This window comes from Bos indicus x Bos taurus, chromosome 11 (genome assembly GCF_003369695.1).
Source record: "Bos indicus x Bos taurus breed Angus x Brahman F1 hybrid chromosome 11, Bos_hybrid_MaternalHap_v2.0, whole genome shotgun sequence".
Classification (NCBI taxonomy): domain Eukaryota; kingdom Metazoa; phylum Chordata; class Mammalia; order Artiodactyla; family Bovidae; genus Bos; species Bos indicus x Bos taurus.
The window spans coordinates 69284906-69312103 of record NC_040086.1 but is presented as its reverse complement, the minus strand read 5'-3'; the positions used below and the strand labels follow the sequence as shown (position 1 = coordinate 69312103).

General features: G+C 48.3%; 1 protein-coding gene across 1 annotated transcript; it reads left to right on the top strand.

Moving 5' to 3' along the window:
- Positions 1-690: 690 nt before the first annotated feature.
- Positions 691-27112, top strand: LBH (limb bud and heart development). Its single transcript, XM_027555750.1, has 3 exons — positions 691-911; positions 3441-3543; positions 24491-27112. Exons 1-3 carry the CDS (start codon positions 886-888, stop codon positions 24677-24679), a joined length of 318 nt encoding a protein of 105 aa, XP_027411551.1. The 5' UTR covers positions 691-885; the 3' UTR covers positions 24680-27112.
- The last annotated feature ends 86 nt before the right edge of the window (positions 27113-27198 follow it).

Below are 27198 nucleotides of genomic sequence, written 5' to 3'. Positions count from 1 at the left end.
CGTGACCCTCCGCGGGCACTCGGTCGCCTCCAGCTCCGCGTACCCTCCCACCGCCTCTTTTGGAGTTGTGCTTTTCCACTCAGCTTCCCGGGGGACAGAAGAGACGCGCCTCGCCTCGGGCGCAGCGATCCAGGTGCTGCGGGCGAGGATGCCAGGGAAAGGCCTAAGGTGGGGGAGCGGGGATGAACCCCAGGTGTGGGCTGGGGACGGCGCATGGGTGCAAAAGAGGGCGCTGGTTTAGGGATGGCGCCCTCCCCCAGCGCAGGGCGGCCGCGGAGCGGTCTTGTCCAGAGTGGGCCCCGGCGCCCTCCTCACGCCACAGTCCTCAGCCCAGAAGTCCCTGGGGTGTGTGCAGGGAGAGGGGCGCGGACGCCGGCGGGATTGTAAGCGGGTAGTGGCGTTGACATTGAATTCAGGTCCTAGTGCATGCGTGCGGGTGCGCGCGTGCCCGTGTCCACGCGCGTGTTTGCGTGTGTGAGTGGTGGAGTGGGGGCCGGGCTCGAAAGCTGCAGCAAACCACGGCCCTCGGGGAGCGGAGCCGAGCGCGCCCCCCAGCCGCCGCCAGCCGGAGCTGCGAGCGCTGAAGCCATTCATGATTTTGGTGACGTTATTCCAGGAGTGGGAGAGGGAGGGCGTGGCCTCCTGGAGCCGAGCCCCGCCCCCGCCCGTATAAATACCGCTTCCCGGGCTCTTTGTGGGGCCGCGAGCTCGTCTGCCCTGCCGACATCGCTGCTATCGGGGCTGTCTCCCGGAGGCGGACCAGCGAACGCCCAGTGCCCGCGCCCGGCAGCCTGCCGCCCCTCTCTGCGCCCCTGACATCCTTACCCGGGACGCAGTGACCGTGTTTAAATCACAAGGGCGTGGGTCAGGCTCCCCTAGGACTTCATGTCTGTTTATTTCCCCATTCACTGGTGAGTATCTTCTGCGCTCTCGGCGGGCATCCGTCTCGCGGCCGTGGCTGCTGGGCCCCGGGGCGCCTGCTCGTACCGGCTGGGTTGCGAGGGCAGCGGGCGGCGCGCCGGCCCCGGGCACTAACCATCCGCCCAAGCCCGTGCAGGAGTCAAAGTCAAGGTTGCCTAGATGGGGGTGGGGGTGGGGGTGCTGAGAGCATCCAGACAAAGGAAGTGAACTCGCAGCCTTCACTTAAGTGACGGCTGGGAGGGTGTGTTTACGGTCGTGGTGGGGTGGAAGAAGAACCAGAGGTCAGGGCTGAACCTGGCTAATAAAACCCCCCTCTCTGCGGAGGGCTGCAGGAGGCGCGCGCCCGGCCTGGCGCAGGGGGCTCCAGCTCTCCCCGGCCCCTCCCCTTTTCCTTTTTGTTGCATGCAAGTCTTGGCGTCGAGGCCCGCGGCCGCCAGGCTGAGCTGGTGCAGCGGCCGCGTTTGCAGAGCTCCGAGGGGTGGGGAAAACGCCCTCTCCACACGGAACTCGACTGAAGCCACAAGCAGCCGCACAATCACTTGCTACACCTCTCGATCCCTTTTCCTCTCCACAGCCCCTAAACCCGACGCGCCTTTCTGGGGGCCGAGGCTGGAGAGGAGCCGCCCTCCCCCCAGGCTCGCCTGGGGGTCCTAGTGCTGCCCGGGCCGGGCAGAGGGAGGCGGAGGTTTGCACCCGACCTGAGATCGGGGCTGGGAGGGATGCGTCCTGGGCGCCCGGCTGGTTGAAGAGCTAGCCCCTGGCCGCTGGGACTTGCGTGCCGGCTGTTGCTTCCTTCCTGCGCTGAGAAGAGGAAGAGCGGTCAGGGGGCGAGCGCTGGTGGCCCCGAGCGCGCTCTCAGGTGCGGGCGCAGAGAGCCCGGCCCCGCAGGCTCCAGCTCCGCGCAGTCCTGCTCAGCTCAGAAACCGGAAAGTTCATGCCTCTTGCTCCAACTTTTCGGCCCCGCGCTGAGAGAGGAGTGAACGCCGGGACATCAGGCTGAGAGCCCGGCGAGAGTCGTGTGGGCAATAGCCTTTCCCGAACCTAGGTGGAAACTGACTTTGGAGTCCTAGTCCCTGACCTCAGACTTGCCCGGAAGCCTAGCATCCTCTCTTAGTCTCCCCTCCCTCAACCCAGCCTGCCTGTTTAGAAAAGAGACTGCATTCTCAAAACAGAGTGAAAATTCCTTCACCCTGAGGCTTGCTGTGCCCTCCTGCAGAAGGCCCCTTCCTTCCTACCTCCAGGTACCAAATGGGTGAGACTCGCAAGGCCGTTGGAGGCTGTGTTCCCCTGACCACTCAAAACTCACCAAGATGTGTGTCAAGGCCCATCAGGGTTATTGTCCCCTGAGAGATTAAGGTTGGGTCTCACTTTACAGTTGATTAGCATTTCATGGTTTGTAGTGCTCCACCCCCTCACCCTTGGAGCATTGTGAGCATAACTGTGAAAACTGTGAGCTCTGCATTAGTATCATGGTAACTAACAGGGCACCTGTGGCTCAGAGAGGTTATATGACTTGTTCAGAATCACACAGCACTTGAGTGGCTTTGCTGGGACCAGAACCTATTGCTTTTGTTTCCAAATCCAGTGACATTTCTATGCTATGTAGAAACTGTAAAATGAAGATGAGTTTGGTACCCCTGTTTCCTTAGCTGTGGTCTTTCTAAAGCCTACCCTAATTTTTATTTTTAACAATGTATAAAGGCATGATGGTGAAAATGTTGTGTTGTGTAGCGAGTACGTTGGCATTACACATTCGGTACCCTGTATGTGCCCATGGCTTGTGTGAGGATAATGGAACACTTGTATCCTGCTTACAGAGTACAAAGCACTTTCACATGTCAGCCATTGGTGGGCCAACTTGGCCCCTCTGGAAATTTCCTTTGCAATCAGAGTCTGGGCATCCTTAAGGCTTTTAATCCAGGGGATGTTTTTCAAGCTGTGAGCTTTCAGCTGCTGTGGCAAGGGCCAGAGAAGGGGCTTGGATGGCAGATGTGAAACTTGGGGAAAGCTGACCCCTTGGGGCTTTATGTGGGGCATTTTGCAAAAAGGAACACTAGAGAGACATAGAAATTTAGGAAGGCAGCATATTGGACTCGGTTTGCCTGAGGTTGGCCTGTTATCATTATGTAATAGCAGTATTCGTTTTCAATAGAGACGGGTTGAATTGGTTTTAATATAGACAGATGGCCTCCACTACTTACTGTTTTGGGTTTTTTTCTAGTTCTGTCACTTAAAAGAAAATTCGGAGTCATTTTGTGCCAGTGGGGACTAGTACAGGAGAGAGGAGGAAAGAGGAGGTTTGCCAGAGTGGTTTTCAGACAATGGGCTTTTTTGAGAGCCCTGATGCTCTGGGCTTGTAAGGCACTTCCTCAGGGTATGAGCTTGTTTTTCTGCGAGTTCTGTTTTGAACACCTCTCATCCTCCTTCCAGACAGTTTCCTGATTTAACAGCAGAAGGCACGAGAGGAGGAATGTGAAAGTGTGTATGTTTGTTGACTTTTGTTCTGGGTTTCTTGGCAGCCCTGACTATCTGAGATCGGCCGAGATGACTGAAGTGATGATGAACACCCCATCCATGGAAGAAATTGGCCTCAACCCCCGAAAGGATGGCCTTTCCTACCAGGTGAGTTCAGTACAGGCTCCCTTCTGGCTTCTTAGAGCCTAGTGGCTTTTGCTGGGGCTGGTGGTAGACTTTGTTCTGTATCCCAGTGCTGTTTGTAAGATCTATGTGCCCTTGAGAAAGTTCCCGAATGCCAGTAAGCCTCAATTTCTTCATCTGTAAAATGGGACAACAGTTGTTCTTACCTCATAGAATTGTGAAGATTCAACATGATGAAATAACATGGATAAGGCAATCACAGTACCTGGGACACAGTAAGCGTTCAGAAAGCATGAGCCAGTTCTTAGTCATCCTGGCTGCTGTGAACTCTTCCCTTTATGGTGGCAAAGGGGAGGTGATTTGTGCAATCAGTTCAGACTAGAACTTCCCTCCCCAGGCAAGCCTTGGGCAGTAGTAACATTGCTGTGAGAGGCATCTTATGAAGAAGGGTGGTCTGGTGGAGGAATTGCTGTGTCAAATGCTGCTCTCTTCCTCTGGTTGATGGGTGACCAACTGATTCCAACAGGGTTAGTGTTCAAACTTAGAGTTGAAGAGACCTTTCCCCAAAGGGTAGTTCTCTCAAGGATGTGATTGCCCGGATCTAGCACATAGATTATCCTGTGTGGTGGATCCAGAATATATAAGGACCAAAAGAGTGGTCTGAGTAACGCCTTCAGATTCTCAGTCCCATGCTCTTTCTGGCCTACCATATGCTTTCCACTGCGCCTGGCCCACTACAGAGACCTTCAGATACCGTCAGGGCTGCTGCTGCTGCTAAGTCGCTTTAGTCATGTCCAACGCTGTGCAACCCCATAGACGGCAGCCCACCAGGCTCCTCGTCCCTGGGATTCTCCAGGCAAGAACACTGGAGTGGGTTGCTATTGCCTCCAATAGTGAAAAGTGAAAGAGAAGTCGCTCAGTCGTGTCTGACTCTTAGCAACCCCATGAACTGCAGCCTACCAGGCTCCTCCGTCCATGGGATTTTCCAGGCAAGAGTACTGGAGTGGGGAGCCATTGCCTTCACTGTCAGGGCAGTGAACTGTTTTCAGATTTCTGAGAAGAGTGCCTCGGTCATTACATATGGGGGAGGAAAGAGTCTGTTTTTAAGAGAAGATCTTGGAAACTATGTGGCGTGGCTGAACGGGGAAAATGAATGGGGTGCAGTGGGCTCATTCAGCAGATACTAACTGAACGCCGCTATGGGCCATGCACTTTACAAACAGTGCTTGTTCAGTCTTGACCATAGCTCTGAGGTGGGAATTATTGTTCTGTTTCACAGATGAGGAAACAGGCTCAGACTGAGTAGATGACTTGGGTCTCGAATTCCAAAGCCTTGCTCTTCTGGTGCGTCATATGTCTGTGCCTTAGGGTTGGTTCTTGCCTAGAATTGAGACTTTGCTCTGGCTAGTCACTCCTTAGAACCATTCTAGGTTTGCTTTTGTGAAGAAAGAGAACACAGAAAGCTGGGTGTGTGTGATGGAGGGAGGGTGATCAAAGAGAGCTGAGATGAAAGCTGAGGTTGGCTAAGGTAATTTGGCAGGTGACAGCAAGAGTCTCCTCAGACACACTTGGAAGGTTCAAGGAGGCCCCGTTTGTTGTGTCAACATGGCCAAGCCTCTTCTGTTGGCTGGAAAGAAGTCTTCAGGTGGCTGGAGGGGGTTTGGGGTTGGGGGGGAAATACCCTTTCCTGGTTGGTTTTCTACTTTCTACCCTCAGAGTGGGTCTGAGAGAGACAACTGAAGGCCCCATAGCCGGTGGGAGGGCAGAAGTTTCCTGACCCACTGGCTGGGGTGTTTTTGGATACCAGTTTCCAAGTCACTGAATCAGACTGAATCTCTTTGTGGTTACAGGTGAGGGGTTTTTTTGTTTGTTTGATTCGTTCTGGGTTTCAGATTTCCATCACAGAACCTTTCCAGGCACAGTTGTCAGTATGTCTCATGTGTGCTTTCTATATTCTCCTTTTGAATACATCCCAGGATAAAGGGCCAGGTCCTGCAGGGCCGTTTTCTTGACCTTCAGGTTACTCTGTTGAATCTGAGGGATAGAGTAGGTAATGACAGAGGAAGGTGCTGTGGTGCTGGGTGAGGACAGCTCAAGTGGGGCTGCTGTGGGCTGGAGGAAAATAAAATTGCCTCTGGGCTCCTGAGATAACTCGATGCTGCCTAAGCAAAGGGCCCTCAGATCTTCCCTTGTGGTGCTAGACTGAGGGCCCAGTTTTCACAGCCTCTCAGGAGATCTGTTCCTGCTACCTTGAAGCAGACTACTGCCCAGTTCCAAAATATCTTACCTTGAACTCCAGTGCAGTCCTTCACAAGATTTCAGAAAGGTCTTCCTGGAGAAGAGAGAGGGGAGCAGTGGTTATCTTCAACCAATCAGCATTTATTGAACACTTGCTGTATGTAACATGCTATGCTGGGCATTATGAGGAGGGTCCAGGGCTTATGGGGGAGACCAACATGCACATAACTGGAATACAGGCCATCTGGTGGAACAACTGGAAAGCTATGGTCAATGTGGGGATGTGTGGCAGTGGGAAGGCTTGGGAGGAGAAAGTCAGACTGCGGCCTTGAAAGAAAATTAGGACTTTGAGAGAACACTTCCATCTCTAATTTTGTAGCTCCTTTGGCTTGCCCCTGTTTGGGCCAAGCTCAGGGCTCTGCAGCAGGTTGGTCTGACAATTGTCATATAACTGGTATTCTCTGGGCCCACTCAAAGCCACTGCTATCCAATTAAACACATTCCCACCAGAGCTCTGGGGACTGGCCGGGGTCTGTCCAGTGTACACGCTCAGGCTGGACTTGGATCTGGGGGCAGCAGAGCTTTGAGCTCTGTTCTTGGCATTCTTCCTGAGGGTAATAATAGTACATGGCTTTTACTGCGACCTGCTTTTCCCAGGAACTAAAAGTGGGATGGAGACATCAATCCCGACTTAGCACTTGAAACAGAATCTCAGACTTGTGGTTTGACCTTGAAATAAGGTCGTAAAATAAATAGGCACACTGGAATTTGTCAGTTGTTCCCCCCACCTTCCAGACCTCCCCGAACGAAGCTTTGCTGATTTCTCTGCCCCAGATGTGGCATCTTTCTTCTCGAGCGCCTGTGGCATTTGAGCTTAAAAGATGCTGCCGTGGTCCTGCCTGACCTTCTCCCTGCCCAGGTCTCTAAGACCAGAGGATGCCTTATTCCCTCTTTGTGCCTATCAGCCATCACCCGTGCAGGAGCCCTCCCCAACCTGAGGTGCCTGCTGGCTTGGGGCCTTGACAAAGCAGGTGCTAAGTGAATGGTGGTAGTTTCAGTAAAATTGAGTCTCTTGATTCTAAAGCTGCTCACCTGCACTTTTGCCTTAGAATTTTTAAAGGGCCTCCTCAGCCTCAAATCTCTGTCTGCTCAGTCATGTCTGATGCTTTGCGACCCCATGGACTGTAGCCCACCAGGCTCCTCTGTCCATGTGGATTCTCCAGGCAAGAATACTGAAGTGGGTTGCTGTTTCCTCCTCCAGGCACCCTTCCCCATCCAAGAATCAAACCCGCATCCCCTATACAGGCTCAGACAGATGTCTTTTTATCCCCTAAGAGATTTGGGGAAGCCCTATCTCTTGTGCTTGGGGAGTCAGTGCTGTTTTATGAGCACGTATAAAAATTGACAGAGCCAATACTCTGTTTTATCTTAACATTTACTTAGAGAGTCAATTCAATATGTGCAGGCCACATCTGCTGTCTCACTTGGCATGAATTACGACACCCTCCCAGGTGGGTGAGTGACAGTTAATAGAAAGTAGAGTGCATTTTGGACAGGGATGTAAGTGGTGGCCAGCACACAGGGGGCTGAGTGGGAGGGTCTCCAGAAGGAGGATGGGGATCTGTCCTGCTGGGCTGCAGCTCCCTCCCCACACTGCATCTGTCAGCTTCTTGTTCTCTGGCCCAATGGATAGATGAATAGGGATGTTTGCCTCATGCCTTCCTACTTTCTCTAATTCAGGGAAGCAGGTCAGTGGCTGCCTTGCAGGCACCCCACAACCCCACTGATTGTGACATTTTGGAAGGCCTTTCTGACCGGGTCTTCTTCTGTGTTGTGCCTGAGTTGGTCTGGGCCCTGAATAGGATCCTGGGCGTTCGCCTCTGGTCATGGATGTTGCTGCAACCCAAAGGCTGTGCATTTCGGCCTGGCCGCCCGGCTTCCCCAGCACAGCTTGCTGAGGCTTCTGCAGTTTTTAATCCCCCTTGCTGAGTTCTAGAGAGAGATTTGGCTCTTCGGTCTTCATTTAAATTTGTCCCCTCTCAAGCAACTGGACCAAGATCTGATAACTTTTATCCTTCCTAGAGTGAAGTGAAGTCATTCAGTCGTGTCCAGATCTTTGCGACCCCATGGACTGTAGCCTACCAGGCTCCTCCCTCCATGGGATCCTCCAGGCAAGAGTTCTGGAGTGGGTTGCCATTTCCTTCTCCAGGGGATCTTCCCGACCCAGGGATCGAACCTGGGTCTCCCGCATTGCAGGCAGACACTTTAACCTCTGAGCCACCAGGGAAGCTCTGATCAGCACACTTTCCTTCCCTGGCCACCTGTATTCCTCCTGCTGTTCTTGGTCTCATTCTCCTACCATTTGATGTCCACCCACCAAGAAGAGGGGCAGCGGACTCCCCTCTTTCTCAGGGAAGCCAGGGAGAATGCGCTGTGGACTAGAGCACTAATTCTGTATGCACCACAGTGCCTCATGTTCTGGGCTTTCCCTTTGATCCTCAGCGCTGAGAGCTTTCCTGCATCTTCCCCTGCGTTTCCCGAGACGGGAGGGAGGGATGTCCTGACTTTTGTAGGACAGGGAGGAGGGACAGTGATGGGTGACCTTTTCCTGCCACAGTCCTGTCACTTGCTTCTTGCAGTCTGAGCCTCTCTTTCAGCTCTGCAATAGGACAGGTCTGAAGCACCAGGCTGGCTGAGACCTGGCCCCTCCTGGGACAGACCTTCTCTGTCTTCTCCATCTCTAAGGCAAGCATTTTGCCAACTCCCTTTTCTCCCCATCCTCACTCTTCATCAGAAGCAGCAACTCCTGTCTCAAAGAGCAGGCTCAGCTGAACCTCTACAATCAGACAGCAGCTCAGAAACGCTTGCTCTTCACTCACCTGTCTACTGAGCCTTCCTTGATGAGACCCCCGAGCCTGGCTCTCCTGTTCCCTCCTGTGTAAGTGCAGGTGTGGAAATCCATGACGGGCTGGGGTTCCTGCATCTGTCTCTGCTCTCTTTCCCTCAAGCCGCTGCTCACAAAGCCACGGCAGGTATGTCATCAGCCCCCTTTGTCTCCTCCTCCTGGCGCCCCTGTCTCATTGGTTAACCCCAGCTGCAGTAACCCCACGTGGTTCTCAGGAGTTGGGGAGCCCTGGCTGAGCAGGCACACAGAAGTCCCCTGGTCACCAGCAAATCATCTTTCACATCAGACTTAAAAAGCCTCAGTTGTCCCTGGAGGGACATAAAGCTGAAATTCCAAAGCACTTGGCAAGAGACGTCCAGCCATGAACATGACATATTCCTGGAATCCCAGCACGTTTTCTCTCTCCGATCCCTACCCCATCCACTCCACTCCCTGCTTGGTACAATTCATAAGAACATGAGGCAGAACAAGGCAGCTAGAGCCACAAGCAGAGGAAGCAGAGGGGTCTATTTCTTTCAGCAGCACTGGGCCTGCATCTGCACGTGCTGCCTCTTTCTGAGCCAGCGCCCAGGTCACGTCAGTGTTCAGGTCATGTCTACTTTGTGTGGGGGATCCAGCACCTTCCTTCCATGCCCAAGGCCTTCACACACACACACACACACACACACACACACACACACACACACGGCATTCACTGTTTTGGAATGCCCCTGGGTGAGAGCCTGCAGAGGGCTGGACTTATTCCCACGGGGGCTCCCCCCACAACGCACACACCGTGGTCACAACAGTGAGTCTGTAGCACCGCCAGGGAGAGAACAAGCTTGCTTCACTTCCCCAGCCAACGTGACACACACTGGAGCCATACAACCCGGCCTTCTCTCAAAGGGCCTGTGTTAGGCCTGAGGCCTCTCAAGCGGTGGTGTGTCCATCACTCTCCAGGCCCAGGGTCTGTGTCTTAGACGGCTCTTTGTTCCCACAGAGCCGGGCGCAGAGTCCGGCAAATCGTTGTTTACTGGATTCTGTGTGATTGATTGGCCCCTTTTTCTCTCCCTTTCCTGAGCTGAGAATTCTCTCTCCACTTGACCACCCCATGACGTGGGTTCTCATAGGATCAGCATTTTTCTCTACGCTGACCTAGTCTCCCAGGTTGGATAGAGAGGACGATTGTACCATGAGGAAAAGGGATGAGTTTGGGTGGCAAATCTTGTGACTGGAGCCAAGAGCTATTCCTGGGTGTCTAGTGAATGTCCTAAAATGATCTCTCAGGCCCAAGTCCTAAAATAATCCTCTCAGGATGAAGACAGGCCTTCATTCACACGGGGATCAGAACTTCCCGGGCTTCGCTCCTTTGCAGTCTCATAGCTGTGGGGTCCCCTCGGCCATCTCTCATCTTGCCACCTGCCTTCCCTTGTCCCTGAGCCCAGCTCAGGAGGATCTTTATCAGTCAATCAAATCTGGTGTCTACTCCTCACTCCTTGACTGAAGGAGAGCCCTTTGTTGCACAGACCTGTCTTAGAAAAAGAATTAAAATTTGCCAAAAGTTGCTCCAGACTGTTTTAACCTCAAGGGAAGTTTGGGAGCTCTCTCAGCCCCCTCTCAGCTAGAATTAATTGCCTTGCACTGTGAGAAGCTCCTTTTACATAAACTGTATAGAAGAAACACTCAAACATTTAGCTGAAGTGACACTCACTGTCTATAACTCAGCCAGGGATTGTATTGGAGCCAATAGGAAGGAAGGTTCCAGATCGCTCACCATCAGGAGAATTGCCCTGAGCAAGGAGAGCAGTCACAAACCTCAGTCCAGTGTGTGTGTGGGGGGATGTCTCTAGGTCTGACTTTCTCCTAACTTGAACCTGAAGGTGGTTCCCAGGCAGAATTAGTTTGCCTTGAATTCATCTTCTGTCTTTACTTTGTAGAGCTTGAGACATTTCTGGATTTGAGAGGAATCCTTGATTTTCCCAAATTCCTAAACATTTTCTCCAGACACAGCCCTATGTGTCAGCTCTAATTTTTCAGCAGGCGAGTGTGTGTGGGTAGCACCAGGCTTAGCCGCTGATTCCCAGGGACTAAGCCTGAGATGCCTACACGAGTGCACGTGCATGCACACACACACATTCGCATCCACTTACATGAACTCTCACACACATAAGCACACTTACACATTCACTTATGACCAAAATGGCAGATGGCAGAATGTTAATAGCAGTTATTTTAGATCAGAATTCTGTAACTGTAGGAAAACTTTCTTTTCCTTCCCCCCTTTTTGAGTAATGTCACATTTTCACTGGTGAAGTATATATTTTATTATTCTTATGCTTACTTTTCAAATTTTTAAAGTAACACATGCCCATTGTGGAATTTTTATTTTCTTCTTTAAAGTTCTTTTTCCAAGTCACCGTAATCTGACAATGCATAAATTGCAACTGTTAGCATTTTAGCATCTTTTCCTTTCTTTTCCATGGCACTTGTATTTTTATGTGCTCAAGATACTGAATTGTGTTCTGCTTTTTCACTTAATGGTATGTAAGTCATCAGCATCACAGTATCATAACTTATCTTAATGCCTCAAAGCCAGCATTTTAATAGCTATGATATTTTACCATAAAGTTACAACATTATTTCTTTTACCGGTCTCCAATTGTTTAGTTTTTTTAGATTGTATGCATTTTTATTTTATAAATAATATGATAATTTATATATAATTTTATATATAAATCTATATTTGTAGTTTATATTATTTCTTAGAATAGGGTCTTAGAAGTAGAATTTCCGAGTCAAAAGGTGTAACAGTGTCTGTGTGTGTGTTATAATTTATGAAGGTGATACTAATTCCTTCTAGAAATTTAGAGAAATACAGAGAAGTACAAAGGAAATTTTAAATGCCCACATTCCTATCATTGAAACATTTTGGTATGTTTACTTCTAGTTTTATATTTATTTTTATTAAAAGATAAAATTGAGGAAATACTGTGTGTGCTAGAGTGACTCTAGTGAGTCCTTTTTCATTTTGTATGATATTGTGACTATGTTCCTGTCATTTGGTTTTCTTTGTAAAATGACATTTCATTGTGTTATGTACCAGTTATTACTGAATGTTTAGGTTGTGGTATATTTTGTTCTTACAGAGAGCACTGCTTTGAACATAATTTTACACAAATCTCTAAACAGGTCTGATTCGTTTCCAGAAATTCCTGGAAATAGAATTACTGAATCAAAGAGATTCAACATCATTAAGTTTCTTGATTATATATTACCTTAAAAACAGAAAACAAATGAGCTTATTATAATATCCCAGCTCCCAGCATTGAAAGCTTTAGCAAATAGAATCTCTGGGGGTATAAACTCTATACAAGTAGGATGATGGTGGGGCTTTGTGGAGAGAGTCAGAAAGGTGTTTGATTATTTTAAAGTGTTTGAGAGATGCTGTACATCTTCCTCTAGTTTATTAATTGCTTATTTTGAGCAGAGATGATAGCAGTGAATGATGTTTAGACACCATTTAGCTAGCATTCTAAAATAGCCAGCGACATTCTTGTCCTATAGTGGATATGTTGACATGCTTTATGGTTTATGAATGTATGTGAGTTGGCGATTCCCCTATTCATCTCCTTTGTTAAGGACGTTGGAGCACTGTGTGACCTTGAGGAACACTGGGGAAGTTGCCTTGGCTTGGAGACCAATGAAGGTTGAACAGATCCATGTTTAGTCCCCTGAACCCTCTGGGTTTTCCTGGGGTTTCAGGTCTGGCTCATGGAATGGTCATGGTTTAGAAATATTGCTTCCCCTACTCTGCTCAACATTATGTGGCAGCCTGGATCGGAGAGGAGTTTGGGGGAGAATGGATACATGTATATGTGTGGCTGAGTCCATTTGCTGTCTACCTGAAACTGTCACGATATTGTTAATCAGCTATATTTCAATATAAAAGTCGAAAAAAGAAATATAGCTTCCCTGGAATCAAGGATACACTGGGCTCTTAGAAGTCGATCTGAACATAATAGAAGTCTTGGGCCAGTGTTCAAGGGCCTTCCATCCAACAACACTGCAAGACTCCTGGTTCTTTGCAACAGGTAAATAGCCTAGACCAACATTCCAGTGGGGCCCCCATATGCCTGGTGGTTTACAGTTAGTGTGTGTTATACAGACAAACTTTGAAAGTGTTAGTGTATTTTATGGTTACCATCTATGATAAGTAATACTAGTTTCCCATTTATGTAATGATAGAACTTTTTTTTTTAATACGTTTTAGACAAGCGAGTAAATAAAAAAATATAATTGAGCCACAGTGTGTGTGGACAGGAAAGAGTAACAATGGTGGAGCCTGACTTCTGTGGCTGGTGTCATTGTTGTCACCATGAAGGAATTGTTTTCCTCCAGAGCTGAAGATATACTCTTAGATGGAAGCATTCTTAAAGATCAGTTAATACTAAATTATGATTTCTCTGTGTGTGTGTGTGTTTTCATTTGGCCCCTTGGATACAGCAGTTAAAGCCATATCAGAAATATTTTTGGCTGTTTTCCTTGGCACCCTAATATTGGAGGTTTTAATGCCAAATTACTTCTTAATAAATGTTCTGTGTATACACCACGTCTTGTTTCAGCAAAGTGTTAAAACCAGAGGACAGCTGGCCCTGGGGTTCACAGAAACTTTCCGAGGGATGTGACAGCAGAGAGCATTTGGGGAAAAATCAGTTTCCACATCTTTGGCTTCCCTCTGTTGCTCTGTAAAACTGTATTTCCTAAAGACAGATCTCACCAGTTTTCTTTTCCTACCCTTCTGGTCAAGATTGCCCTCCATCCTCTTTGTAAGAGGACCTGCTTCTCACCACCTTAAATCTTTTAAGGTGCTTCCCCAGCGTGTAGAAACTTTAAGGGCATCAACAAATGGACCATTTAAAAATGTTACTGTCTAAAAAGCTTCATAAGTCCCACTTGTCTATAGGAAACCAATGAAAAATTGCCTTTGTCTTTAATAATTATTTGTGGTATATTTATTGATCACTTATATACTATTAGCTGCAATAAGACAATCCAGAATTTTGTTTTTTTAAAACCTTAAGGTCACAAGACATAAAAACATTACAAGTCACTTTATATGCAATAAAGACATATTATTCCTGAGAAGTATGAAAAAATTAATGACTAAAAACTTTCAAACAGGAAAATATATTAAGATAAACTTCTATAGAGCAGTAGAATGGATGTACATTTTCAAGTAGGGAAAGGAATATGATTTGACTTAAGAGCTTGTTCATGAGGTTTTTTTAAATAGGTGATGGTTGCTATCAAGTTGCTATGGTGTTTATAAGCCATTGAGAACACATTTAAAAGAGTAGCATAAAAGTTTTATTTTAAAATGGTGGTGTTTATAATATAGCAAAACTTTTAGGTGTTAGTTTTAAAAGGTGTGAAAGGAGACAATTTTTCAAAATTCTTTCAAAGTATATACCATATTTGGAGATCGTGGATACAGATATTCTCCTTGGGATAAAAGCATCTCTGATGGAGTGCGGGAGGCTGGACCGCCTTTGAGACTTGGACCAGTCTCTGTCAGATGTGGGGATGCACTCAAATGCCAGTAGCATGACATTGGGTCACCCACGTGTTCTTTGGACACTGTTAGTGATATGGAGCTCAGAACCTCTCATTACAGCAGGGTTTTAGACTATGAATCTGGACAACTGGTTTCTAAGCTTGGCTTTGCTACTGTACATCATCTCAGGTGACTCCCAGCATCTCTTTGGGCCTTGCCTTCCCCATGTGTCATGGAGAGAGTTGATTCTATCATTTCTGATAAAATGTTATATAATGAGGTGAAGTCCTCCATCCTAATCTTAGTTGGCCCCTGGAGTTAAAAAAAATCTTCTCTCTCTTAGAGTTCATGTCAGCCTTTCAATTATTGGAAGGTACATTTTGTGTTCCCCTCAAGTCTTTTCCAGTTTTAAAACCTATTATCCTTCAACCTTGACTTATACAGTCATCTTTATGAAGGTATTTTTTTCTCTAGGCCATTGGCTTTCAAACTTTTTAATCCTAGTCTCTTTGACATTCCTAAAAATTATTTAGGACCCCCAGAGATACATTTGTTTATGTGGGTTATATCTTTTGACATTAAGAGAGTGTTTAAAATTTTTTTATTATTTATTAATTCCTTTAAAATAACAATTAAAACCATTAATTAATATAACTAATGATTTTAATAAAAGTAAATATACTTTCTAAAACAAAGAAAAGTGTTCACATTTTTTTGCAAATCTGTTTGATATCCAGCTTAACAGAAAACAGCTAAAGCCTTCAATTTATTGTGATTTGATATGTGTTGATTGAAGTCAGTGAAAGAAATCTGGCCTTTGCAGATATGTACTTAGAAAAGGAAGAAATACTTTAATAGCCTTTTCATATATTTTTCTTTGATATTTTGGCAAAACTGAATAAGTGGTAGTTTCTTGAAGGTTAGTGGTAATGTGGAATCTGAAACCTTATCAGTGAACTTTCTGTACTTTTACATAAAATTCATTAGCCTATCTTGCACGTTGAATGACTCTTTTACCCATGCTTGGTTTCACAACCTGATGTACTGATCATTTGGAAAATATAGGTTCATCAAGTTATGCAGATCTTCCAAATGTTAATATATTTTGTTATATAATATAAAAAAAATCACATTAGTTAATATCTCCACTGGTCTCATCAGAAATTCTTCAAGTGATAGGAAACTGTCTAGCTTATGATGGCTGATACAAGTTTTCCAAAATTCTAATTTTTACTTGAGACCTCAGTTTTTACCATTGGTAACAAACATCATCAGACATTTTCTTTGAAATACCAGTCTTATGTCTGCCAGATATCCAAGCCTGAATAACCATGGTTTGTTGGTCAATAATTCTTTCAACTGAAATGGTGTTCCATGGAAAAAAGTAGCTAGTTCAGCTTGCAACTCAATCCCATAAGTGTTTTTCTGCGAGACAACTGTTGTGCTCTGACACGCACCAGAAATATTGTATTCCAACTTTGCAATGGTACCCCACTCCGGTGCTCTTGCCTGGAGGGTCCCAGAGATGGAGGAGCCTGGTAGGCTGCAGTCCATGGGGTCGCTAAGAGTTGGACACAACTGAGTGACTTCACTTTCACTTTTCACTTTCATGCATTGGAGAAGGAAATGGCAACCCACTCCAGTGTTCTTGCCTGGAGAATCCCAGGGACGGGGGAGCCTGGTGGGCTGCCGTCTATGGGGTCGCACAGAGTCGGACACGACTGAAGCGACTTTGCATAGTGTATTAAAAAACATGTACTTAAAAAATCAATATTTAATAAAAATTAATCTTTACTGCTTCATCAAGGACATGGAGAATTTTGTTTTCATTGTGAGTGGGGGGCAGTGAAGAATACATTGACTACTAGTTTGCTGCTACTGCCATCATTAATTCTTGCATCGTAATTAGTATTAGTCACTCAGTTGTGTCCAACTCTTTGCAACTCCATGGACTTACAGCCTGCCATGCTCCTCTGCCCAAGGAATTCTACAGGCTTAGAATACTGGAGTGGATAGCCACTTCCTTCTCCAAGGGATCTTCCTGACCCAGGGATCGAACCCAGGTCTCCGCATTGCAGGCAGATTGTTTACCATTGGAGCCACCCGTACCAGCAATTTCATTGTTGCTTTTCATACCATTAGTGCAGGTATCAACATGAGCAAAAAGGCAAATAACATCTTAGTATTATGAAGAAAGTATTTTAACTCCATGGACACTCTCTCCCTAAAAGGACCTGAGGAATTGAGCTTTGAGAACCACTGCTCTAGACTATGGCAACCCACTCCAGTGTTCTTGCCTGGAGAATCCCAAAGACAGGGGAGCCTGGTGGGCTGCCATCTACGGGGTCGCACAGAGTCGGACACGACTGAGGCGACGCAGCAGCAGCTCTAGACTGAACAGAGACCAGAGGGCCGCAGCAGGGCATCTCAGTGCAGATAGTGTAGAAGAGCTCCATGAGAGGAGCAGACCTCTGAGAACATAGCCCTGTTTCTTTCAATGTTTTTGCATCAACACTGTAGTTATGATCAACTAAAATCTCCAGATCTCTTTTATTGGACCTACTATCAAGCTTCCTGTTTGGGAGGGGGCAGAAAACTTTTAAAGACATACATTAGCTGATGACCTCACTTTGGGAAAAGGTGAGTGGGAAGTGATGGATGTCGTCCAAGTGGACACTTTTCACAGATTGTGGAAAGAGATGGATAGCCATGGATTGGGGAATCCTCAGTCTAAGACGGGTAGTTGAAGCCAGAAAGCTGCCTTGAGTCCAGAGAAAAACCTGGGGGGATACTGAGTCCAGAGAGGGCACAGGGAAGGTGACGTTAGACAGGTCAGGCAAACCCGAGCAAGATCATGAGAATCAGGAGAGAGTGAGTCCTGAAGCAGACTGGCTTTGTAGTGTGCTGCAAAGGTGGTGATGATGACTGAAGGCCAAGCAGAGGCCCTGGAGCTGGGCTGTAAGAAAGTCCTTGGAGACCTGAAAGTTGTTTCCATCCAGTGATGAGTTTGGAAGCCATGTAGTAGCAGAGCCCCAGACAAGAATGGGAAGGCTATGGGACCAGGCCAAATATTCAAGATTTTTGTCTCTAAAACAAAGATTGAGGAAATGGTTGGAGACAGCAGCCCTTTCAGTCTGGGCTTTCTGAGAAAGGGGGTGTGTGGCTGTGGGACACTTGGGTAGAACAAATGGGAGAGACAGAGAGGCCATTCCCCAACTCTGAGATGACTGAGAAGCTTGTCTTCTTTTCAAAGGGCAATAACGCTATACACCATAGGATGTGGGTATGTGAAATTATCCTATGCAAGATAGCTGCAGTGTTTTCTTACCACCCTGGGGAACTTTGAGAGACATTCTTTAATATTCCAAAAGCCCCATCAGCTCACTGGATCCAGAATTATCAGCAGCAATTAGTGCTAATTAATTGGAATTTGGAACTCTTGACTTGCAGGATGGGTGTGTGTTGGAGAGATGTTTATGAAAGATGGTGTTTATCCAGAGGATTTCCTTCTCTTTTAAGTTTCAAGGGTAGAGGCTTAAGCATCTTTAATCCAAAGGAAGAAGATCCAATAGTTGTTATGAAGCCCCGAATCTCTACTCAAGTCTCCTTTAGGATTAGAGTCACCAGGGAAGTGTAGGAGAGGGTGAGGTGGATATTCCATAACCCTGTCCGGGGGAGATTCGAGCGAGGTACGTCTCAAGGATGGAGAATGACGTCACAAGCATCCCAGTGGAAATGGGAGATTGTTCTTCCTTGTTCCCTGCATCCATCAGTGGCCACTGTGCCCCTAAGCTCTAATTCTTTATGTTCTTAACCGGCCACATTTCACTTTGAAAAGTTGGTAAAATGCAAGTGATGATGAAGCAGGGTGTACTTTTTTTTTTTTTAATTAGCTGCCTCTCATTCACTCAGCCTTTGGCAGAGCAGGATGCTGGTAGAGATCTGCCCATTGTTATAAACCAGCCCCTCCTAGGGAGGAATAAACACACAAGGCCAATCCATTGTTGTTCTCCAGGAAAAATAAGAAACCTGGGCAGCAGGACCTGGGAGTAGGCTGGGGGAGGGAGGGAAGGATGCTTAATCAGGAGACTTCTAGCTGCAGGGGCTTCCACTGAAAGGCCAGGATCTGGACCAGGCAGTGGCTTTCATTCCAGCTGGCCTAACTCATGCCCTGGGAACAGAGAGGCACTGGGGAGGAAGTGATGAAGTCACAACCATTTCTCCAGAGAACCTTGCCTAGAATTTGTGAGCACAAGCCCAGGAGTGCTGCTGATTTCCTTCTGTCCTAAGCCACAGCCACAGACTTTCCTCAATGTAAATGTTCCCTGGGGACCCCAGCTTTCCCTAATAAGAACCATCATTAGGAATTTAAAATTTACAGATATGTTAAAATTTTAAATTTACAATATGTTCGCACATACCTGTATTTAGTTCTCTCCAAAGCCCTGTAAGATGGGAATGAGCATTAATCCCAATTTATAAATAAGGAAAGGAGGGGGGTGGGCCTCCACATCTTTGAGCCTATTGGGTACCATGCTGGCACTCAATCTGAAGCATCATGTAATCCTTCCAACAATACTGTAAGAGTGGGAACTCCTTCCTCATTTTACTTGGGAGGTAGCTGAGGCTCAGGGAAATTAAAATGACTTGACCCCAGTCATAGAGATAATAAGATTCAGGGACTAGGGAAAAGCCAGATCTTTCAGACTCCTGGTCTACCTGCGGGAGTGGAAATTTTCCATCGCAGGTTTGAGGTTGATTTTTTTTTTTCCCCTCTTCAGGGAGGGAGGAGGCTCACTGTGTGGTTTTGGATGCTCAGGCAGATCCCTCTTGGAGCCTCGGAGAGCCACCTGGTTATTCATCTCAGGCTCTATCCCACCTCCCATCCTTCCCCTCCCACCCCAGCATGCCTCTTCCTTCTATTCCTCTCCAGCAAAGAGGAACTGGATGGCCAAGCTCCCTGGATCTCAGCTTGCAGAACTGGTAATTACCCCTTTGTGTCTAGTTAACCACCTTTCATCTCCTCTACTTGCTGGTGTCCACTTTCCCTTATTAGCATCTTTCAACTCTTTGCCAAGCCCTCCACCCTGTTTGTGGCCAGCTCGGGTTGTGGTTGTTTGTCGCGGTGATGGCTGAGGGATGAGTGTACATGGTGGGGTGGCGGAGGGGAGGGGGAGCTGCTCCAACCAAAATCACTCACATTTTCCATCCTCGGTGCCAGGCATCTCTCTCCTGTCCCACCCCAGAGGCAGCCAGGTTTAGGTCACCTGGCTTAGAGGCAGACAGTTGATAGCTAGGCCCCCAAATTTTGGGCCTTTGGAGCTTGGGTATTACCTTTCAGTTCTCTTGCATGGGTGAAATGGGAGCCGTCTGACCGGCAACTTTTATACTTTCAACAAAAGCCTGCTGACTAATTCCTCATCTCCAGGAGCTCACCTTCAACCCCAGATTTCCCTGCTCTGAGGCAGCCCGTGTCGGCCCATCAGCCAAACATCCTGAGCTTTCCCGGACAGTCCTACTTCCACTGTCCTCATATTTAACCATTTACTTGTGTAGCAATTTATATTTACTTGACTTTACATATTTCATATGTTTATATTAATAAAAATTAAAGGAAATTTTAAACACTTAGCCTCAATTTAAGTGCCTAAGAGCCACATGTGGCTGGTGCCATTGGACAGTGAGAGTAAAAACATTTCCATTATTGTGGAAAACATATTCCAATATACTGTCCTATTAGACAGCTCCAATATACACAGGCAAAAATTCCAGCATCCAAAGTACAGCTCGCAGATCGTTTGTTCCTTGAAGGTCCTAAAACTTCTCTGACCTTTCGAGTGAACTCATTTGAGTTCCCAAAATGTCAGAGCCTGTTGGGATTGGAGGCCACCCGGCAAAGGATGCCTTTGAAGAAATGTCCCTTATGAAGTTCACCATTATCAAGTTTGGAATGCCTGCTGTTCCTCCACAGTGAGACAGGTGGGGCCTGGGATGTTCTTGGTGCCTGTGATCGCCAAGACTTCATGTGCAAAGAAGGGAACTTGGTGTCTCTTAGTTTCATCCAAGTCACCGGCCTTGGCAGCCAAGGGGACAGCTTGTTGTAGAGTGTAGTCTTGGTGGACCGAGCAAGGGGCAGGGCTGAGAGAATTCCAGCTGTGAGGGATGTGTCTTGACCTGTCCTGCCTGGAGGGTGAGGGTGGGAAGTACCTCTCAGAGCCTCCCCATAGTCCTTTCCAGACTTCTTAGAGGGCGCCTTTGCTGCAGAGAGAAGAGAAAAGGAGTTTTCCCCCTTTCTCCAGTCCAGGGAGAAGGGGCGCTTTGGGGTAAGAGGTTTAGCCAGAAGCCTTTTCTTTCTGGAACAGGGGCAACTGGTTTATCCCTTGCCAGTTCCTGAAGGCAAACAGCATGCTGGCCTGGCCTGCCGCCCCAGCCCTACCTGTCATGTGCTTGGCAAGTCTGACTTGAGTCCTTTTTTCCACTGCCTTCCCCACCCCATCAAATTGCCGTTGCAACCTCTCATTTTTCTGCTGCCTAGATGATTAAAAAGCATGACTTAGTGGAAAAATCTTGACCTCCTTGGGGTCAGCCTCTTAGGCAGCTGTCAGAGATAAGATTGTACTGGCAAAATACTCAGCTATGCTTTGCAAGGCTTTCTGTCTGGATGTGAGGAAATGAGAAGCTGTTTGGTTCTGGGTGCGTCCTGTTTGTCTTTGGAGACAGCTACAATTTTCAGAGACATAAATTGGTATTATCTGATAATAAAATATAATCTCTGATGGGAAGGTTAGATTATTATAGTGATTTTTTTTTTAAGTAATTAACAGGCTTTGTTAATTTTTTTTTTTTCCATGGCGCCTGCTCTGAGCAATTCAGGGAGCAAAGTTCTCTGGCAACTAAGCAGTATCAGAAGTTCAATGCTCAGACTTCCCCCAAGGACTTTAAAGACTTAATTGTGCAGCTCCTGGTATGAAATTGTTTGGAGTTATTTTAATTATTGTGTTAGTATTTCTTCCTCTTGCTTGGAGGTTGAATACTTACCATAGTCCAAAGAGTACCAGCTGTTCCAAAGAGGACATTCCAATTTGAATTTAACATATGTCCTCAAAGCATTTGATCATCTTTGTATTTGCCCAGGATTTGTATCCATCTAGTAAGACCAGAGGCCACTTCACTTCTTAAATGGAGAAACTCAGGCCCAGGTGGTTGAGAGGTCTTGGTTAGGTAGGGTTGGACAAGTGATGTCAAGGACATAGAACCTGGGGTCTGTGGCTTGACCCTTGGTGTTATCAAATGGGTGCCTCTTTTGAAGTCCTGTGGCTCTGAGTTTGGGTCCCCGTTCAGCCACTTCCTAGCTCTGTGGCCTTGAGTGAGTCAGTTGCCCTCTGTGTGCTTCAGTTTTCTCATCTATAAATAGTGATCACACCACTGCATACTTCAGAGGATTATTGTGATCTGCGATTCGGCTCAGCAAATGTGCCTGCCGTATCTTCCATCATCAGCAGCATCATCCTTATCTTCACATTTTCCCTAGTTTTGATGAGAGACCCCCTCCCAGCTCAGAACAAAGTCACCTGCTCTCCACCACATGCCCTTTCCTTGTTGTCCTCCTCTTGCTAGGCTTCCTTTTGCTAGCCTTGCAGCTGCGTGTCCCTTCAGCTTTTCCTCAGTATAGGCGACTGTAATGAGAAGCCGGTCACCACCTCTCTCAGCTGGGGAGTCGCAGCATAGGTACAGCCCCAGGCTTGAGGTCAGAGGGTAGAGGCAGAGGTCCAGGGCTGTCCTGGGCCTGGTGTGCATCCCCTCCAGATATTTCGCAGCTCTGTCCTTGAAGATGTAGAACAACTGTCCAGACTTGACAGTTCATCTTCTGGACCTGTCTGCCCAGATGGTCATCTTGGGGCCTGAACTGCCAGATGGGCCATTAAAGCCCAGGGTCTTACCCACCATCCCTGCTCAGCGTTCCAGGAAATGGACATGTTGGCTCAGTGGCATCCATTCATTGTTCAGAAGATGCAGGTGCTGAAAACAGCAGATCTGGTTTGAATCCTGGCTCTTCCTTGTAGCCCTCAGAGTCCAGGGTCTCTCTGCTCCTGGTGGGGGGTGTGGTATGTGATGTGGTGGCAGTAAGGCCTAAGGCAGGTGATGTCTGAAAGAGCTTTGTTAAACCGTAGCATACTTTCCACTTGTGGGGTTCCCCTCACTCACGCCCAAGGCTTGTGCTTGGAAAGGCATCTGGTTCCCCCTCGCAGGGAGGGGCTCCAGCTCCATATGAGAGAAGCCAGGAGGGGCCCGAGTAAGCCCCATGACCTCCACCCTGCTCGGCACTGCAGTCTAGTGCACAGCCCAGTCCAGGGCCAGACCTACAGGGCTGGCTGCCTCGGGAAGAGGAAGCCTGTGGTGGGGTCATCTTTCCCCAGGCCTCCCTTCACCACCACCCCCAGCCGAGCCCCTCCCTTCCTTGTTTTCCTCCTGGCTGCCATTAGGATACTTTTTATAAGCCTCGTTAAATCTTTAATGATGCTTGGTTGTGCAGCTGGCTTAAGACTTAATCCCCAGCAATAGGGCTTTATTGGATAAATGGTTAATAATCACTCGTCTGCAGGGATTGGGGAGGTTGTGTTGAGGCCCATGATTCCCAGAAGCCCCACGTGGCCCCTTGACATGGTCAGGGGACCACACTTCGTGGGGTCAGGTGCAGTAAGACTGGGCACCCTCATCACAGCCCAGAAGTTGGGAAGGCCTGAGGTTCTAGGAGAGCCCTTTTAGTACCTCCAAGGCACAGGGAGCCCCCAGGTTCTCTTCAAATGTGTCTCTACCCCCTCCTTGTTTCACTTTGTTTTCTTTTGCCATGAACAAGCTGTGTGACCCTAAGCAAGTCTCCTGACCCCTCTGGGCCTCAGTTTCTGTATCTATTAAAAGGACAGGTTGGGAAAAGATGATCTTATAGGTGCTATGTGATTTTGTAAGCCCCAACAGCCCAGACAGTCTCCTCTCTCCAGCTCTCTGGTGTGTCCCCGAGGGCTGTGTGTGGCAGGGGACCAGCAGCCCTTGGGATTAAGCACTTAAGCTGCTGGGCAAAGAATTGGGTCATCTGTAGTCACAGGGCAGCATGCGCAAAGGCAAGCCACAGAGCCTGGATTTTATAGCCTAGTTTAGGGTTTCCCCTGGCTCTGGGCAAGACACACAGTAGGCTTAGAAAAAGGAACCTTGTGGACAGGACTTTGGAAAGAGAAGTAGACTCTTTCAGGTATAGAATTGTCAAGGTGGGTATTGTTCAGTCGCTCAGCCTTGTCCAACTCTTTGGAACCCCACGAACTGCAGCATGCCGGGCTTCCCTGTCCTTCACTATCTCCTGGAGTTTGCTCAAACTCAAGTCCATTGAGTCAGTGATGCCATCTAACTATCTCATCCACTGTCACTCCCTCCTCCTTCTGCCCTCAATCTTTCCCAGCATCAGGGTCTTTTCCAGTGAGTCAGTTCTTCACATCAGGTGGCCAAAGTATTGGAGCTTCAGCTTCAGCGTCAGTCCTTCCAATGAATATTCAGGATTGATTTCCTTTAGGATGGACTGGTTTGATCTCTTTGCTGTCAAGGAGCCAGGGGTTGTTCACAAGTGGAAAAGGAGCCTGGGATTGTGTTCCCACGTGCCCGTATCTGGGACCATGCATTCAACTCTGATTTGACTTCAACTTCACAGCTGTAGTGAGATTAGAACCCGTCTCCTTAAGGGGCAGGTGGTATTGGGCATGGACTTGAGAGTCAAACAGACTTGGGTTTGAATGCCTTTCTGCCACTGCACATGTCTAGAGTGAATGGTTTGGGCACCCTCCTTCTCCAGGTATCTCCTGAGTGGCATTAGCAGCACCTTTGTTTCAACATGACTGTGTTGGGTGCAAATGACCTACATAAAATACCTGGTATCTGGCTCACATCAAGAGCTGATCATTATCCTGGGAGGAACTTGCTGTTGTGGCACCTGTTGTATGCATTGGACTTACAGTTAAAATGCTTGGCACAATTGGAGATGTGACTTACTGTGGAGGACGTGTTCTTGAGTTCTTTTATCTGAAAACAAAACCAAAAAGGACAAACACCAATTTTGGTAGCACTGCCACGAAAGCCTTCAGCTTCAGGATTAGTCGGCTGAGGGCTGATTGCCTCTGTTGCCCTGGAGTTTGCTCCCTGGCCCCTGCCTGATGCTCCCCGGTGTTCCCAGGGCATAGCATGGTCCCTGGTGTACAGTGGGGGCTCAGTCCTGCACGTGAACGTGACTGGGTCCTCTGCTTTTATTTCAGATCTTCCCTGACCCGTCAGACTTTGACCGCTGCTGCAAACTGAAGGACCGTCTGCCGTCCATCGTGGTGGAGCCCACAGAGGGGGAGGTGGAGAGCGGGGAGCTCCGGTGGCCCCCCGAGGAGTTCTTGGTCCAGGAGGATGTGCAGGACAACTGTGAAGAGACAGCGAGTGAAAACAAGGAGCAGTAGAGTCCATGCCAGCTCCCTCGGGGTCACACCAGACAGCCTCTGTACCTGAACTGTGTTCTTTCCCACTACCATGGAAGGAGAGCGTGTGTGAGCCACTGCAGTTCTGCACACGCCAGATGATGGCTTCCGTTCTGCACCTGCAAATCACTGAGTTGGTTTTCTTTTCTTTTCTTTTCCTTTTTTGAGATGTCGGGCACCGGAGCCCTCTGCGACTACGTGCCAGGCCTTTGAGAAAGGAAGCTTCTTAGAGCAGGGGTGGGGTGCGGGGAGGTGGGCGTCTTGGAGATCATTATCTGAACTCAGGCGGGCTGGGGGCAGCCCTGGGACTCCAGTGGGCTCCGGGGGAGGGCGTCTGGGGCAAGAAAAACAAATGGGAGATGAAAGAGAAAATACACGTTTGAGAGAAAACATCGAGCAGAGAAGTGCGGCCAGGAAGGATGGACCCAGCAACACACTGGCTACTGAGACACTGAGACATCACCCCACAAAGTCTTCATCTCTCTCTCTAGTTTTGCCCACTGCCCACCTTTGTTTTTATTTTGGGTGTGTTGGTCTGTAATGGGAGGCAGGTGAAGGAGAGCCATGGAGCCTGGCTTCTTGCAGAGCCAGCCGGAGGTGATGCTGGGAAAGAGAAAAGTCTCCTGGTTCCTTCTCCAGACCCTCCCCTCGGGCCCTGGCAGGTGCACCTGCCCGCTGTGATCTGGAGGTTTTTTAAGAGGCTGCACTTTTGAGCGTTCCCCTGATTATCCTCTTTGCCCCCCACCCTAGCCTCTTGGAAATAGCGAGGGCCTTTCCCGCCCTTGTTGGAGGGCTGAGATAGATGCTTGGACACCGAGGTCCGTCCCCCGCTGCTCTCCCCAGACTCGCTCTCCCTCTGGGTGGAGGCACAGCATGGCAGGGCCTTCCCCCAGGGCTGGCCCTTCCTCCTCCTGACCCCCACCCTCCCAGCCCTAGCACAGCCATTTGGGTGGCTGCTAGCCCCGCTGTGGGTTCGAGCCAGCCTGACCAGCCGCAGTACCCACTCCCACGTGGGATCTTGGCTTCTTTTTCTGGTGGGGGCTGAGTGGCCAGCAGGGGAGACTTTCTCTGTTTCTCATTGGGAAGTGAGCATTAAGGCAGGTCCTGAGAGCTGGCAGAACCTGGGAGTTGTGGATGGCGGTGACAGGCAGCCCGGGGATGGAATTTGAAACTCAAGGGTGTCATGAGATCCTGGGCTTCTTCCTTGGTGTTCCTGGATGCAGAAGGTGGGTGGCGTGGGGAGGGAGCTGCATCCCTTTCCTCAACGAGGGCTATAGTTGCAGAGAAAGCTAACCTGGACTTAGAGCTTCTTATCATAGTTAAGAGCCATCTGGAGCTGCAGAGATTGCAGGATGAAACCCTTCACACATCTCTATCTCAGAGCAGGACTGTGCAGCCAAGAAGTGAGCTCAAGTCCCTCCCTGGGGCTGAACGCAGCCGATTGAGGCACCCACCTCGTCCCCTGAGGGCCCCAGGCCGTCCAGGCTGAGCCCTTTTGGTTGGGACATGCGTGTAGACTTGTACTTAATACCTCAAGGTTAGTGTGGCTCTGGGGAATGCTGGGGCGGGAGGATCAGCGTGGCTACTTGTATCAGCAGGACTTGGTTCTGGGCAGCCGATGCTCATCCCCTCGCCCCTCCGCCCCCACCCTCTGTGTTTTCTGTTCATGTTGCATACACCGATGGCAATAACTTCTTCCAGCTCCTTGGGCAAGTGGGAGAGGCCTGCAGCCGGCCCTGCGAGGGAGCATCTCTCTCTCTCTCTCTTTCTCTCTCTCGTTCTCCCTCTCCTCCTCCATCTCCTCCTGTTTCAGCCGCAGGGAGCCTTTCCCCATTCCTCTCACCCCTCACAGCTGCAGTTCTCATCCCATGACTCCCTCCGTGGATGGGGTCTTGCCTTTGAAAATCCCGTGTTTCTGTGTCCCCGTCTCATGCTCCCCTGTATCATCTGTTCCAGTCTTGCCGTGTGATGGGAACGTGCTTGTAAACTGCATAACAAATCTGCTTTGTGTATATGTGTGTTTATGGGGGTGGTTTATTATTTTTTGCTGGTCGCTAGATCCCTTTGTATGACCACATGGAGTCTGAGCAGGCCAGGGGCTGACAGCTTAAGTCAGGACCCTCAGCGGTGAGCCTGCTGTGGGGACCCAGCTGCTCTTGAACAAGTGGCTGAGCTCCTGTCTGGCCTCCTCTTTTTTTTTTTTTTAAAGTAACTTGTGTGTATTTCTAACTGATCCTATTGGAGAAAAAAAAAACCCAACCCTAGTATTTCAGTAAAAATGCCTGTTGTAAGATGAACCTCCTGTAACTTCTATCTGTTCTTTTTTGAGGCTCAGGGAGAAACTAGCATTTTTTTTTTTTCAAACTACTTTTTGTCACTGTGACAGTTGTAAATAAAGTTTGAAAATGCTTTCCACTCTGGTCTGGTTTCTTTTTTTCTTGCTGCTCTGTTGGAACCGACAAAGCGTAGGAGCTACTCTCGCAGGAGGCTGAGTTCAGCAT